General features: G+C 45.3%; 1 protein-coding gene across 3 annotated transcripts in view; it reads left to right on the forward strand.

The window, feature by feature from the left end:
- Nucleotides 1–15552, forward strand: part of EML6 (EMAP like 6) — a 317359-nt gene that overhangs the window by 140765 nt on the left and 161042 nt on the right. For all 3 annotated transcript variants that reach the window (XM_078852321.1, XM_073339283.1, XM_073339272.2), the window contains exons 14-16: nt 5878–5996; nt 6835–7021; nt 10224–10329. In XM_078852321.1, coding sequence (XP_078708447.1) covers nt 5878–5996; nt 6835–7021; nt 10224–10329 — 412 coding nt within the window. The remainder of the gene's footprint in view (nt 1–5877; nt 5997–6834; nt 7022–10223; nt 10330–15552) is intronic.

Consider the following 15552-nt stretch of genomic DNA (forward strand, 5'->3'; position numbering starts at 1 on the left):
TTATTTTACTTCAGTATTTGGACTGGTGTGACTGCTGCAGGAATACTGAGTCCAGTTCTGGTGCCCACAATTCAAGAAGGATGTTGATAAATTGGAGAGGGTTCAGAGAAGAGCCACAAGTATGATTAAAGGATTAGAAAACATGCCTTATAAGTGATAGACACAAAGAGCTCAATCTATTTAATTTAACAAAGACAGTAAGGGGTGATTTGATCATCATCTATAAGTATCTACACAGGGAACAAATATTTAATAATGGGCTGTTCAGTCTAGCAGAGAAAGGTATGACACAATCCAATGGCTGGAAGTTAAAGCTAGACAAATTTAGACTGGAAATAAAATGTAAATTTTTGACAGAGTAATTAATCATTGGAACAATTTACCAATAGTCATGGTGGTGTGTTCATCACTGATAATTTTTGAATCAGGATTGGACATTTTTCTAACAAATATATTATTGGAATTATTGTGGGCAAGGTCAATGGTCCGTGTAATACTGGAGGTCAGACTAGATGATCACAATGGTCCCGCCTTGAAATCTATGAATCTATGAACATCAGGAGTAAAATCAGGAAGACCAAATCACAACTGGAGTAGCAGCTAGCAAGAGATGTTAAGAGTAACAAGAAGGGTTTCTTCAGGTATGATAGCAACAAGAAGAAAGTCAAGGAAAGTGTGGGCCCCTTACTGAATGAGGGAGGCAACCTAGTGACCGAGGATGTGGAAAAAGCTAATGTACTCAATGCTTTTTTTGCCTCTGTCTTCACGAACAAGGTCAGCTCCCAGACTACTGCACTGGGCAGCACAGCATAGGGAGGAGGTGACCAGCCCTCTGTGGAGAAAGAAGTGGTTTGGGACTATCTAGAAAAGCTGGACGAGCACAAGTCCATGGGGCCGGATGCGCTGCATCCGAGAGTGCTAAAGGAGTTGGCGGATGTGATTGCAGAGCCATTGGCCATTATCTTTGAAAACTCATGGCGATCGGGGGAAGTCCCAGATGACTGGAAAAAGGCTAATGTAGTGCCCATCTTTAAAAAAGGGAAGAAGGAGGATCCTGGGAACTACAGGCCAGTCAGCCTCACCTCAGTCCCTGGAAAAATCATGGAGCAAGTCCTCAAGGAATCAATTCTGAAGCACTTAGAGGAGAGGAAAGTGATCAGTAACAGTCAGCATGGATTCACCAAGGGCAAGTCATGCCTGACTAATCTAATTGCCTTCTATGATGAGATAACTGGCTCTGTGGATGAGGGGAAGGTGGTGGACGTGTTGTTCCTTGACTTTAGCAAAGCTTTTGACACGGTCTCCCACAGTATTCTTGCCAGCAAGTTAAAGAAGTATGGGCTGGATGAATGGATTATAAGGTGGATAGAAAGTTGGCGAGATTGTCGGGCTCAGTGGGTAGTGATCAATGGCTCCATGTCTAGTTAGTGGCTGGTATCAAGTGGAGTGCCCCAAGGGTCGGTCCTGGGGCTGGTTTTGTTCAATATCTTCATAAATGATCTGGAGGATGGTGTGGATTGCACCCTCAGCAAGTTTGCAGATGACACTAAACTGAGAGGAGAGGTAGATACGCTGGAGGGTAGGGATAGGATACAGAGGGCCCTAGACAAATTAGAGGATTGGACCAAAAGAAATCTGTTGAGGTTCAACAAGGACAAGTGCAGAGTCCTGCACTTAGGATGGAAGAATCCCATGCACCGCTACAGACTAGGGACCAAATGGCTTGGCAGCAGTTCTGCAGAAAAGGACCTAGGGGTTACAGTGGACGAGAAGCTGGATATGAGTCAACAGTGTGCCCTTGTTGCCAAGAAGGCCAATGGCATTTTGGGCTGTATAAGTAGGGGCATTGCCAGCAGATTGAGGGATGTGATTGTTCCTCTCTATTTGACATTGGTGAGGCCTCATCTGGAGTACTGTGTCCAGTTTTGGGTCCCACACTACAAGAAGGATGTGGAAAAATTGGAAAGAGTCCAGCGGAGGGCAACAAAAATGATTAGGGGACCGGAATTCATGACTTACGAGGAGAGGCTGAGGGAACCGGGATTGTTTAGCCTGCAGAAGAGAAGAATGAGGGGGGATTTGATAGCTGCTTTCAACTACCTGAAAGGGGGTTCCAAAGAGGATGGCTCTAGACTGTTCTCAGTGGTAGCTGATGACAGAACAAGGAGTAACGGTCTCAAGTTGCAGGGGGGAGGTTTAGGTTGGATATTAGGAAAAACTTTTTCACCCGGAGGGTGGTGAAACACTGGAATGGGTTACCTAGGGAGGTGGTGGAATCTCCTTCCTTAGATATTTTTAAGGTCAGGTTTGACAAAGCCCTGTCTGGGATGATTTAGTTGGGGATTGGTCCTGCTTTGAGCAGGGGGTTGTACTAGATGACCTCCTGAGGTCCCTTCCAAGCCTGATATTCTATGATTCTATGATCAATTCTGGCAATTCCTAACTTCTGGGAGCTTGAGTTTACAGCCTTAATAATGGTCTTTTAATTTAGTTTCTTGTGTGTAATTGTCTATGTTTTTAAAAAGCAAACTGAAGGAACAGAAATTTGATCATGTGGCATCATATTGACACACATGGGTCATCAGCAGGATTAGAACCTTAAGATCCACTGCACTGACCTCTGAGCTAGTGGAGTAACTGATAGCAACAGTAGGTTACTGTCCTCTATGTCAATTAGCACTAGAGGGTGTTTAAACACACATCTTGCCTGTGGGTTTCACAGGTGTTTGCTAACAGCAGACGAATGGTGAGACTCAGTAATCTTGGGTTCTATTCAAGGCTTTAGAGGGGCGTGTGCTCTAGTGGGCACAAACTCTTCTGCCCATTCCTCTCCAGCTTAACCCGTTCTGTCCTATCCCTTCTCTTAAGACTTCTCATCTCAGTTCCATTCTTTTTGCCTACCCAGTCTCCTCTTCCGGGCTTAGTCTCCTAACCCCCCCATACTCCCAGTGTCCTTGCCAAACCCAGTTCCCCACTCCTGGCTCCTTGTCCACTCTGTCTGTCCCATTCCTCCCTGCCCACCCCCAACACTGGCTCCCTGTCTCCCTCCCTGGGATCCTTATTCAAATTTAGTCCTCCCTTCTTACTCCTCACCCTGCTGCTTGCCCCAGTCTCCTCACTCTGTGGCAACTTGTCCCAATCTTTTTGCCTGTCGAGTCCTAGTTCCTCCCCCACACCCTCCTGCTCCTTGTCAGATCTTCTCTCCTGCCCCCGTTCACCCCCGACTGATTTCTAGTCCCAGTCACAGATCCTTGTCCAATCTCAGTGTCGTCCCCTGCCGCCAGCGGCTCCCAGTACTCCACATGTCTCACTAGCTTCCAGGCTCCTTGCTCAACCAGTTCCAGCCTCCTCTCCCTCCCTGTTCCCAGTTTTAGTTACCATGCCCTGCCAGTCCCAGAGTCCTTGTCCAACCAATCTTAATTCCCCCCACACATACCACCAACTCCCAGTAACACTTTCTCTCCCTTCCCCCTTCATCCCCAGTCTCACCAGACTTCTTTCCCCAATGTACTCGTTTCTTCCCTTCCCTGGTCCATCTTTTGTCCCCTCTGCATTTGAATCAGATGGCTTCCTCCTTCACACTGTCTGAGTTCCAGCATGGGATTGGGGAGGGTGTCATTGACAGTGCAGGAGAGACAGGCTCCGTACTCTCACTTCCAGTATCCAGCCCCATTCTGACTCACAGCAGCTGGGATCAGCCATTACAGTGAAAGTCCAGCTTCATACTTGTAGTCCTGTGTTGGAGCCACTGTGAGGGGATGAAGCATGCTAGATGTGAGGACAGAAAATTTGGATATTTTAGAACTGAGAGATGTGAGAAGCTCGAGCATGTTCAATGTGGACAGAAAATTTGGATATTTTAGCTGCTAAAGTTGAAAAAGTCTCTAGTGAGGATGTGTGAACAGTGATTTTTCAAAGGCTTGTAGCTTGGCGAAATATTGGCAGATTTTCAGATGGATGGTAAAGGACACATCCCTGAAACAAATGCCAGATTTCAAGTCCTTGCTCCAAATCATAGATGATAAAGATATTCAAAAAAAAGGTAGCCAGAATTACTTTATTATAAGTAAGAGTGCATTTTTCATTAGCCTCATTAGTGGAAACAACTGAACAGTTTTGGCTGAAATTAGAGATAGACTAGAATTTTCAAAAGTGCCTAGTCCCATTTTCAGACGTGACTTATCTTCTTACTTTTCACTTTTGAAGATGGAACTTAGGCTCCTAAATTACTTTGGCACTTTTGAAAATGTTACCTATAATATTTTATGTTTCATTGTTAGTGTAATGGTGTGGCTTGCCCCATGCACTGGAGAGCCTGGGGCTAAAAAAAAACTGATTACAAAATGAGCCCCACCTGAGGGGAATCAGACAATTTCCCATATCAAGCAGAAAGTGGCTGCAGTAAAGCAGACTGAGCTGGGCTTAAGTGGTGATAAAGCTTGGCTGGGGAAAGAGATGGAGGAAGAGCCAGAGCAAGAAGGAAAGCTTTCTAGGCAGGGAGGAGACAGAGAGACCCAGAGGAGAACTGAAAAGATTGGATAGGAAGCAGCCCAGACAGAACTGCAGCACAGGTAAAGGAACAGACCTATTTATTCAGTACGTGGCCTTAAGTCAAAACCCAGAGGGTGGAACTGGGTTCACCTACAAAGGGGGCATACAAATCCTTCGCAAGGATTATTGAGCCTAGGATGGGGGGCCTACAGACTATGCCCTGAAGATAGGCAGATGATTAGCCCCAGAGAGGGTGGAAGAATTTTGTTTATGTTAAAGACGTTTGGGGACTCTTTGTTTGGACAGTTGTGACTCTGAAAGGGGTGGACTTAAGATGGTGACCCAGCTAAAGGGCCAAGTTACTGGAAGAGAAGCCACCACAGTGCCCGAGCAACTGTTGGCAGGGTGGTGCTAGAGTAGCAAGAGAATTGCTATGCCACGTCTGGCTAGGAGGGAGGCCCTAGTAGTGAGTGGACTTATTTACAGGTGGCATCCTTTAAAAGTTTTTGAAGATGGTGTTTGAAACCAGATGAAAACAGTGTGTGAACAGTACAGTGTATGCTAGTGACAGGCAAAATGTCTAGAGTTTGTGTTTGTATACTCATCCAAAATTTCAGATGCTTATCTGAACCTCTGTGTGATAACATTTCCAGATCAGACATTCTTATGATGTTTTCAGCACCCCTGGGGTCAGGGGTGCTAAAAATTAGGTCATAATTTCAAATGTGTGGAAATAGCTTTTGTTGCAAGAGATTTTGGTACTCCACTGCCATCTAAAACCAAGAAATGAAGAGATGTACAAAAAAAAGAAATAATTTAAAGCTATATTTCAGCCTCGTGGTGAATTTAATTGATGTCACAACCTCTAAGTGGCGTCAAACAGCTCTAGGAGTTCCACAATGTTTCAACATCTCTAACTGATTTACATGTATAATATTTTGTATCTCTGGTATATATATTAAGACTGTAATTCCATCTCGGGATTCTGGTGACATTTGCAAATCACTTAAGTAATGTGCTTATTGTATATGTCACCAGAACTTATTGATGGAATTATTTCATTATTATGTACAGGTTTAAGTATATGTATTAAGTTGAAAAAAGAAATTTAGAGTATCAGTATTAAAAATCCTGTTCACAAAGTAGTATGTGATACATGAAACTTCTTGAATAGCAATGACCTTTCCCTGACCTTCCATTAATACCACTAGTGGGGATCCTCCTCCTCTCTTTAGGGCAGGGATCATGACTTCTTCTGTCTTGTGCATTGTTGAGCACACTGACATACAACTAATATTTTTCATTATTATTATTTAAGGAACTGGTCAGTGTGTATTTCAATTCAATTCACTTGAGATGTATAATTAAGTGTAACTTATTCTTCAGGTTTACAAAGAAGATCTACCTCAGCTGCAACAACAAAGTAAAGAGAAAAACCATTCAGTGCCCTTCCTTAAAAGAGAGAGAGCTCCTGAGGACAGCTTAAAACTGCAGTTTGTACATGGGTATTGTAACTACTAAGTAAAGGTTCTTGGACTTCTCTTTTGTAAGCCAAAATTTCCATTGAATAGCACAGTGCTTAAATAGACACTCTTAAACACACCTTAATTAACTTGAGGTAAAGTATTTGATGTAACATTTTCCACTGCTTACCCACAGGTAAATTACTGGTATTGTGGTAAAAATGGGAATATCACCTATACATTTCTCTTCTTTTCAGTTGTGATTGTTAGAGAGGAGGATAGAAAGAGGTACCAATGTACCTAAGTAATAACCAAGCATTATCTTTTTTTTTAAGATCACCTTTTCAACTCAGAGTTGACTTTCCTTGGTATTTCCTGGAGCAGTCATTAGGTCCATTGGCTATGGTTGTTGTAATTAGTAGAAATGTGTGATACATTTGCAGCACAAAAGCATGCAAAGCTTTCCTGGGTGTAATTTTGTATGAACTTCAGCTAATTTTATGATTTCTCATCCAGATCATAGGAACTCTGTGTTTTCTCATGATTTTGATGCAAATCAGGTGAACACTGACAGTTCTGGATGAGTTTTTGGTTCAGTTAATCCCCAAAATCAAAGTGAAATTTGAGTCGTAATTGTTTGAATGCAGAAAAAAAGGTATACTTAACTAGTGCAAAGAAAACCATGGAGTTTTACGCAGCTCTAGTCGTTAACAATTATGAATGTAATATAAGACATTTAAATGGTTGTAGTCAGCCTGTATATTATGATATTTTGGGTCTAGCTCAGGTAAGTCATTTGCGTAGTTAGATTGTTTTCCCCCAAAGTACATGGATATTTTTGGTGGCATATTAAACTTCCCTTGCTTTATATTTATTTCAGTTACAGAGGCTACGACTGTCGAAATAATTTGTTCTACACGCAAACTGGAGAAGTAGTTTACCACATAGCTGCTGTTGCCATTGTATACAGTAGGCAACAACACACCCAAAGACTATATCTTGGTCATGATGATGACATCCTCAGCTTAACCATCCATCCAATGAAAGACTATGTTGCTACTGGACAGGTATGTATCTAGGAGTGTTGGTCATAACAAAACAACTTAAGGAATTCTCTATCACAAACTATATTTGAGAAATGCAAAACAGTTTGTGTACCTTTGTCATAAAGAAAGGTATTTTTCTGCTTTGAAAATCACAGATTAAATGTTTTGCTACCCATGTCATTGCCTAACTGCTAGGGAAAGCAGTAGTGGAAACCATGACTGTGACACTGTTACAGTATTCCTAAAAAACAGAAATTAGAGTCTCCTATTGTGGCATTTGGAAAGTTGCTTATTCACTCTGAACCTTTGCTCCTCATCTGTAAAATGTAGAAAATAATACATATTTCCCTACCTCCCAAGAGTCTTCTAATGTTTACTTAGGTTTTTATTATTTTATTATATTTGTATAACAGTAGCACCTAAAGGTCCCAAGTAGGCAAGGATCTCATTGTGTTAGGCACCATACTGACAAAGTAAAAGACTGTCCTGATGCAAAAAGCTTTAATTCTTAATTCTAAGATATGACAGGATGGTGAGACATATAGGCCAGGGAGCAGCCGCGTAGCCAGGTGGAGGGAACAGGGGGAGGGTGGATGAGCTAATGATAGTAACAGAATATTTGTGTAAAGATTAGCAATGTTCACAATCTTTAGGTATAATAAGATGAACAACAACAGTAACATTAGATTCCTGATTGATAGGGCTGCAGATTTGTCATAGCATTTTTTAAACAAAAATCAGGGAGCAGTTATGGCAGATACAGTAAAAGTCATAGGTTACCAAATTTACCTTGACTTCTCCCTGACTTTTGATTTAAAAAATTATTGTACTCCTTGCCCTGCTGAGGAGGTATGGACCATCCACAGCAGCACCTTTAACCTCAGGATTGCAACCCTAATCCTGACTTGGTGTGGAAGGGAGGGCTGCCCAAGGAGAGGGAGGATGCTCTGAAAAGTGAGAGCCTGCACACGCTCATCCTGCAGCAGCAGGTCCTGTGGGCCTGTGCCTGGCACCCTGCTCTGGGCATTGTGACTTGGCATGTTTGCTCTGGTTTGCCCAGCACTCCCCCCTGCCACATTATGACAGAGGTTGGGTGGGCCAATCCTGAGTGGCACTGCAACCTGGTGTACGAGGTCATAATGCCCAAAGCAGGGAGCTGGGCCCAGCCCTGTGGGATCAGAGCTGCTGCTGCTGAGAGTGAGTGACTGACAGAAAAAGTCACGGGCAAATGGGAAAATCACACTAAAGGTGCCTTTTTTTTCCACCCACTAAGACAAACCTGTAGTCTACTGTTTCCCTATCCATTCTCATCAGGCAGGGATTTGTACTCATCATGGCAGGGGTGAGTGTTGAGGGATTTGAAGAAAGATGAAATCGAACTATATGGATTATAAAAGTGAGTTTTACTTATTCATAAGGAGTGGTAATGGGGGAAAGCTCAAAGGTGTCTAGGGAGAAGCTGACTGGTGGGCAGTAAAGACTGGGAATGTTGGAGAAGGAAAAGCAGGCATCATCATCATCATGATATAAATTACTAGATCAACTATGTAGCGTGGGACCAAGTCCTGAAAAGGCTTATAGATAGAGACAAGAAACATATGTTGGATGTGTAGATAAGTGAAAGCATTGGAGAAACTCAAAGAGAAGACTGATGTGCTCAGAACCAGGAAGATAATCCTAGAAGCAGCATTTTGAATAGACTTGAGGGGAACAAAGGTGCAGCAGTTAAGGCCAGGGAGGAGGAAGTTGCAGCAGTTAAGATGCAAGATAAGGGCCTAGATGAGAATTTGATCGTGTAGAGAGAGAAAAGATCAAATTTTAGAAACATTCTTTACCACAAAGTGGAGAGATTTAGACGCAGCCTAGATGTGTGGATTTCAAAGGAGGGTTGAATTAAAGATGATGCCCAGAGGGGAAAGGAGGGAGAGGAGAGGCTTTGGGACAAAATATAAGACCTCTGATTTGGGAATGTTGCATTTAAATTGAATGGCTGGACATCCACAAAGAGATGTCAGAAGGACAGGCTGAGATTTAAGTTTGTGCAGATGAAGGCAAGTCTGAAGTGGATATGAAGTCAAAGTTTTGTTTATGGATAAGATCATCCAGAGACAGAATGCAGAGGAAGAAGAGTGTAAAGGCTGGAGCTCTCTTGAACCTCCAACATTAGTTACAGGCATATGAGGAGGACCTACCAAACAAAACGCTGAAGAAATTATTAAAGAGGTAGGAAGAGAACTAGGAATAGTCACAAAAGCTGAGGGAAGGTGAAATTTTAAAAGACCATGGCCAGCAGCATCAAAGTAGCCAGTAGGTCAAGGAGGACAAGGATGTATCCATGTTATTTGGATGCAAAGTGCTCAATAGACCCTTTGTTAAGTGTGGCTTCTGTGGAGTGTAAAGCTGGAAGTCAGATTGGAGAGGATCTAGGCTGGAATGGGAGGGAAGGAACTTCAGACAGTGGTTCTAGAAGGTGCATTGAAAGAATTTGGAAATGAACAAGAGAAGAGAGATTGGGTGATAATTTTAAAGGAAGCTACAGTGAGGTGGTTTTTGTTTGATTTTAAGATGGGGGAGACCAAAGCATGCTCATACAGGGAGGGGAAGGAAGAAATAGAGTAGGGGGTGAGGGAGGTCAGGAGACTGGAAGAAACTGGAGGAGGAGGAAAGCAGGAGAGTATGCAGTGAAAAAGGAGAGATGAGAAGAAGGTTATGCCAGATGGTTTTCAACATTTCCTTTGAAGGCTGTGCAGAGATGGGGGGAAGGGACAGAAAAGGGAGGTAAAAAAAAAGACAGCTGGGGTTGTGGGTGTGGGATTGAGTGAAGGTGGAGAAGTAGACCTGTGTGGCTAAAAGGATGGCAAAACTGAAAGAAGTGAATTAGTGGAAGAAGTCTGTATGGTTGTGGGATATCTACCATAAGAGAAGGTGAGGAAGAGGGCACTGAGAATGAAAGAGAAGTTCTCGGTGTTGATGGATAGGAAATCACAGGAGGATGGGGTTTCTGGGCAATGCTGAGGGGCAGGTGGGTGATAGTAAGGGAGATGTGGTAGTGACCAGGGAAATGGAAGTCAGAGATGGAGAAATTGGAGAGAGCAGTTCTTCATGAAGATAAGATCTAATGAGTGCAAAGGTTAATGCTTCTAAAGTATTTTGAAGATGCAAAAGTGCTAAATACTGTTATAGTAATTTAGGAACAGCTATTAAGATTAGCATTCTAATTTAGGTTGGAAGAGATGCTGCTATTCATGTGTGGGACACACAGACACTAAAATGTTTATCGTTGCTGAAAGGCCAGCACCAAAGAGGAGTATGTGCACTGGATTTTTCAGGTAAGCAACAACCCACACACATCAGAATGAATTATTAAAATTAGTTTAGTCTAAAAATGAAATTTATCTTTTAGATAAAAGGACATTTTTATAATTAAGATCAATTTCACATGGGCTGTTTGATAAGAGTGGGATTGTGTATGGGAATCAAGTACATGGCCTTTTTTTTTTTTTTTCCCTAAAAATGGATTATTATTTAAGTGCTGCTCCCTGTGCGTATTCCAATTGCGGGTGCGCATGTGCGCCATTCACCAGAGCCAGAACTGTTCATAGTAGTTTCCATTGACTCACATGTGCGTCGTACATTGACCACATGACTCATCCGAGGCTTTAAGAGGCTGTGTGGGTTGACTCCACTCCAGAGTCAGAATCCTCTGTTCCTCTGTGGTCTTAGTGAGCTAAGAGTACTGCATTTGCCTTTGTACCTAGTTCTTTCTAGTTAGATAGTTGTCCATTCATTCATAGTAGTTAGTTAGGGGAAATTCAAGGGAGAACCTATCTGGGACTTCTCCTCCTCCCCAGACCCAACAAGCGAGTTTCAAGAACTGTGCCTCGTGCCCTTACCCCTTTTTGGTGGGTGACGAACACACTCGTGGCCTGTACTGCCTGGGTGAAGCCCACATAGTTTCTCGCTGCTCCATCTGCTGCTCATTTCCATTGCGGACCCGAGCTGCTCATGAACTTCGCCTCCATAATTTTCTAATGGAGGAGGCAATGTGCCCACATGTGCAACCAGACCCAGCTCTGATGGAACCACCAGAGCGGCGCCCATCACCGATGGTGAGCGACTCACCGGGTCCCTCATGTGCGGCACCGGCCAGGTTTGTATAATATTTGGTGGTGCCCAGAATGGGTCCAAGTCCTGCCCCCCCCCACACATACACCTGCCTAAGGCTCTGGGAGGGAGTTTGGGTGCAGGAGAGGGTTTGGGGTGCCAGCTCTGGGAGGAAGTTTGGGTACAGGAGGGGTGCAGGCTCTGGGACAGAGTTTGGATGCTGGATGCAGGCTCTGGGCTGGGGCAGGGAGTTGACATGGCCCTTTCCCCGGCCTTCTCCTACAGCCTGGAACCATGACACCAGTCCTATCCTCTGGGATATGATCCTGCAGTCGACCTGTGGTTCCTTTACCAATGCATGGCGATCCCTACTCCTGGCCTTACTGGCCCTCATGGGACCCCTACCACCATTTCAGTATGCATCGCTCGCATGGTCTGTCTCCTGTTTCAGGAGGAACCCCTGGGTGCTCCCACTCCATCAGCACTGCTGGCCTCAGTGGCACCATCGGAACCAGCAGTCCCTATAGGCACTTTGTCGTCACTGGACGATGCCCTTATTCCACCTTCCCTCTCACCACCAGATGACCATGCACAATTGATGGCTTCTGCACTCAGTCTCCCAGTAGAGGATGTTCAAGACTCCCAGGACCAATTCCTGGACATCCTTCAACCTTCCAGACTGTCTCGTACCGCCTTACCAATACATGGTGCCATCTTACAGTCAGCCCAAGCTTTATGGCATATGCCAGCATCCTGCACCCCCACACCAAAAGTGAGTGGAATGCCGATACTTTATCCCCTCTAAGGGCGCTGATTTCCTTTTTACCCACCCACCACCTAACTCTCTGGTTGTCCACACTGCCACCGAATGCACCCGTCAGCAACACTTCAAGTCTGCTCTTCCAGACTACACTGCTATAAAACTGAACTTGCGAGGCATCATCCACCAGGGCTTTCATTATCGAATTCCATTCCTTCCCTCCTTGCCACCTGCCTGGTGGCCAACCTTCCAAAGATGGTCTCCACGAAGATGCCACTGCCCTCCTCTGAAAGGGTGCCATAGAACCTGTCCCATAATGCTACCATGGCCATAGCTTCTATTCCCCCTCTTTCCTCATTCCGAAAAAAGGAGGTGGTCTTTGCTCCATCCTGGACCTCTACTCCCTGAATAAGTTTATTCACAAGTTTCATTTCAGGATGGTCACCCTCACTCTCATTATCCCCTCCCTTCCCCATGGAGGTTGGTTCATGGCTCTTGATATGAAAGATGCATACTTTCACATAGACACCCACCCCACTCATCGCTAATTCCTCCATTTCACAGTGGGCAGTGCCCATTATCAATTCTGTGTCCTCCGCTTCAGAATCGCTGACACCCCCGTGTCTTCACAAAGGTCTTCGCAGTCGTGGCAGCCCACATGTGCTGACTGGGCCATTCCCTTTTCTCTTACCTGGACAACTGGTTTCTTGCGGCGCCCTCTTGCTCCCATCTCCTCGCCACTATACGGACTTGCCGTACCCTCCTCAGCAGCTTCGGTATCTGCATCAACGAGGACAAGTCGATTCTCGACTCTACCCACACACTCACTTTCATAGGGGCACGACTGAACTCTGTCTCGGCCCACGCTTTTCCTCCATAGGACCACTTTGCCACCCTTACTTCCCTTATTACGACACTCCAGCACCATCCACAGACACACATCTGTCAGTGCCTCCCTCCTGAGCCATATGGTGGCCTACACTGCTGTTATACTGTATGCCCACCTTCATATACGTTGCCTTAATCTCTGGCTCCGTACTGTCTATGATCCACAATTGGACTGACTAAACAAACCACTCATCCTCCCTCCTCCTGTTTTGACTTCTCTTGTTTGGTGGTGCAACCCATCCACAGTTCTAGTGGGCTTCCTGTTTACATCTCCGATGTCCAGCACCACTCTCACCACGGACGTTTTGCTGGTAGGCTGGGGCACCTATCTAAATGACTGCACAGCACAAGGCCTTTGGTCAGAGATGCAGAGATGCACATCAATGTCCTGGAGCTATAGGTGGTCCATCTTGCCTGTCAATCCTTTCTGTCCTTCCTCCACTCCCACAATGTCCAAGTACTGTCAAACAAGATGACGGATGTCAGATACATCAAAAAACAGGACGGTGCAGGGTCCCCTTCTCTCTGTCCGGAAGCTGTCCATATTTGATGCCTCCGACACAAGATCATCCTACATGCAGTGCACCTCCCGGGCACCAGCAACTCTCTGGCAGATAGACTCGTCCACTCCTTCCATGCCAACTACGAGTGGGAACTCTGCAAACCCCCTCTCCAATCTGTCTTTTGTCGGTGGGGCATGTCACTTTGGGACTTCTTCGCAACGTCCACAAACTTCCCCTCTTCTGCTCCTGAGGGGGCCTGGACCCGGGCTCACAGGGTGATGCCCTTCTCATTCCCTGGACTTCAGATCTCCTCTATGCCTTCCAACCCATTCCACTTCTCCCCCAGGTTCTATGCTAAGTGTGCAGGGACTGCACAATGGTTATCCTCATGGCTTCCTCCTGGCCTTGCCAATACTGGTACACCAATCTTCTCCAACTCTTCATCACCCCCCATTCCTCTTCCCACCCTCCTAGATCTCCTGATGCAGGATGCCACCATCACATCTCTCCAGACTCCATTTCCATTCTTGTCCTCCTAGACGACTATCTTCATCTCCACTAATCAGGCCTCACTCACTCCTCCATTCATGTTCATCTAGCAGCGCTCAGTGCCTTCCTTCCTCCTGGGGATGGCTTCTCCGTCTTTACTCACCCAACAACCTCCCAATTCCTCTGGGGCCTCCTCGATGCCTTTCACCTCTTGCAGAAGCCTGCACTGTCTTATCTCAATGTGGTCCTCTCTGTTTTCAGCAAGCCACCTTTCAAACCCTTTGCTACCTGCTCCCTCACTTACCTCTCCAAGAAAGTAATCTTCTTGGTAGCCATCACCTCTGCACACCATGTCAGTGAACTGGCGGCCATGATGGCAGACCCACCATTCACGGTCTTCCACAAGGACAAAGTCTCCTTATGTCTGCACCCCAAGTTTGTACCCAAGGTGGCTTCCTCTTTCCACTTCAACCAAAGTATATACGTTCCGGTCGTCTACCTCAAACACCATACCTCACCCATGGAGTATGCGTTCCACTCCCTTGATGTCTTCAGAGCACTAGCCTTTTATCTCTACTCCACTTGTGCTTTCTGTGCATCCCCCCGTCTCTTTGTTGCCATCGCAGAGCGCTGCCACACCTCCACCCTCTCCTCACAATGACTCTCCAAGTGGATCTCCCACTGCATCGAGACCTGCTATGAGCTCTCTGGCACTCCTCTTCCACTGGGAGTCACAGCCCATTCCACAAGGGCATATGCTGCCACATCAGCCTTCCTGGCAGGAGATACGTTGAGCTGCCACTTGATCCTCCATCCACACCTTCTCCACTCATTATGCCATTGCTCCCTCCACAACTGCGGATGCAGCAGTCGGTCACGCTGTCTTACAGACTTGTTCTTTTCGAGAGCTCTCACGCCAGCCTCATGCTGACCACTGTTCGCTACTCTCCTGCATTTGGAATCCACATAGGGACCAGCACTCGAAGAAGAGAAGGTTACTTACTGTAACTGAAAGTTCTTTGAGATGTGTGATCCCTATCTGGATTCCAATCCCTCCCTCTTTCTCCTCTGCTCCAGGCTCCATTCGTTATGGGTACGAGGGAACTAGAGTGGTGTCGACCTACACAGCCTCTTAAAGCCTCAGGCATGCCATGCGGTCAATGCACAACACACGTGCGGGTCAACGGATACTGCTTTGAACAGTTCCTGCTCTGGTGCATGGTATATATGCGCACCCGCATTTGGAATCTAGATAGGGACCACGCATCTCAAAGAACCTCCGGTTACAGTAAGTAACCTTCTCATCTCTCTGGTCTCTAGTCAGCCAAAATATCAGTGGCCTCCTGGAATGCACTTGCCATAGCAAGCCAGCCTATTCAAGGAGAAGATAGACGAGATGTATGTAGTCCCAATGAAATCATGTACTTCTGTGAGTTTTCTACATATAATAAGAGTACAGCTATTAGATTCAATTTATTGGATGTTTACAGGATGGTGTAATTATTTTAAAGTAGACAAAAGAGTCACCTGGAGCATGTAAGCAAGATGGAAGTGTAATTTGCATGCTGTAATTTGCATGCAATTCTTAAATTGTGGTTAGAGATGCCCAAATACAGGAGTGTGTCTGAGGCAGAGGACAGTACAAAGCATCGTTGTCTGTTGCTGTTCTAATCTCCTTCTGAGATGGGCTTGTATTGTCTGGGTTGCCTCACTTTTTGAGAGGCAAGATTCAAGAGTGGGAGAAAGACTGTCTCAGTATTGCAAACCCCCACATGTTCAAAAATCATGAGTCAGGCCCCCCAAAATCA

The sequence above is a fragment of the Lepidochelys kempii genome, chromosome 3 (genome assembly GCF_965140285.1).
Source record: "Lepidochelys kempii isolate rLepKem1 chromosome 3, rLepKem1.hap1, whole genome shotgun sequence".
Taxonomy (NCBI): domain Eukaryota; kingdom Metazoa; phylum Chordata; order Testudines; family Cheloniidae; genus Lepidochelys; species Lepidochelys kempii.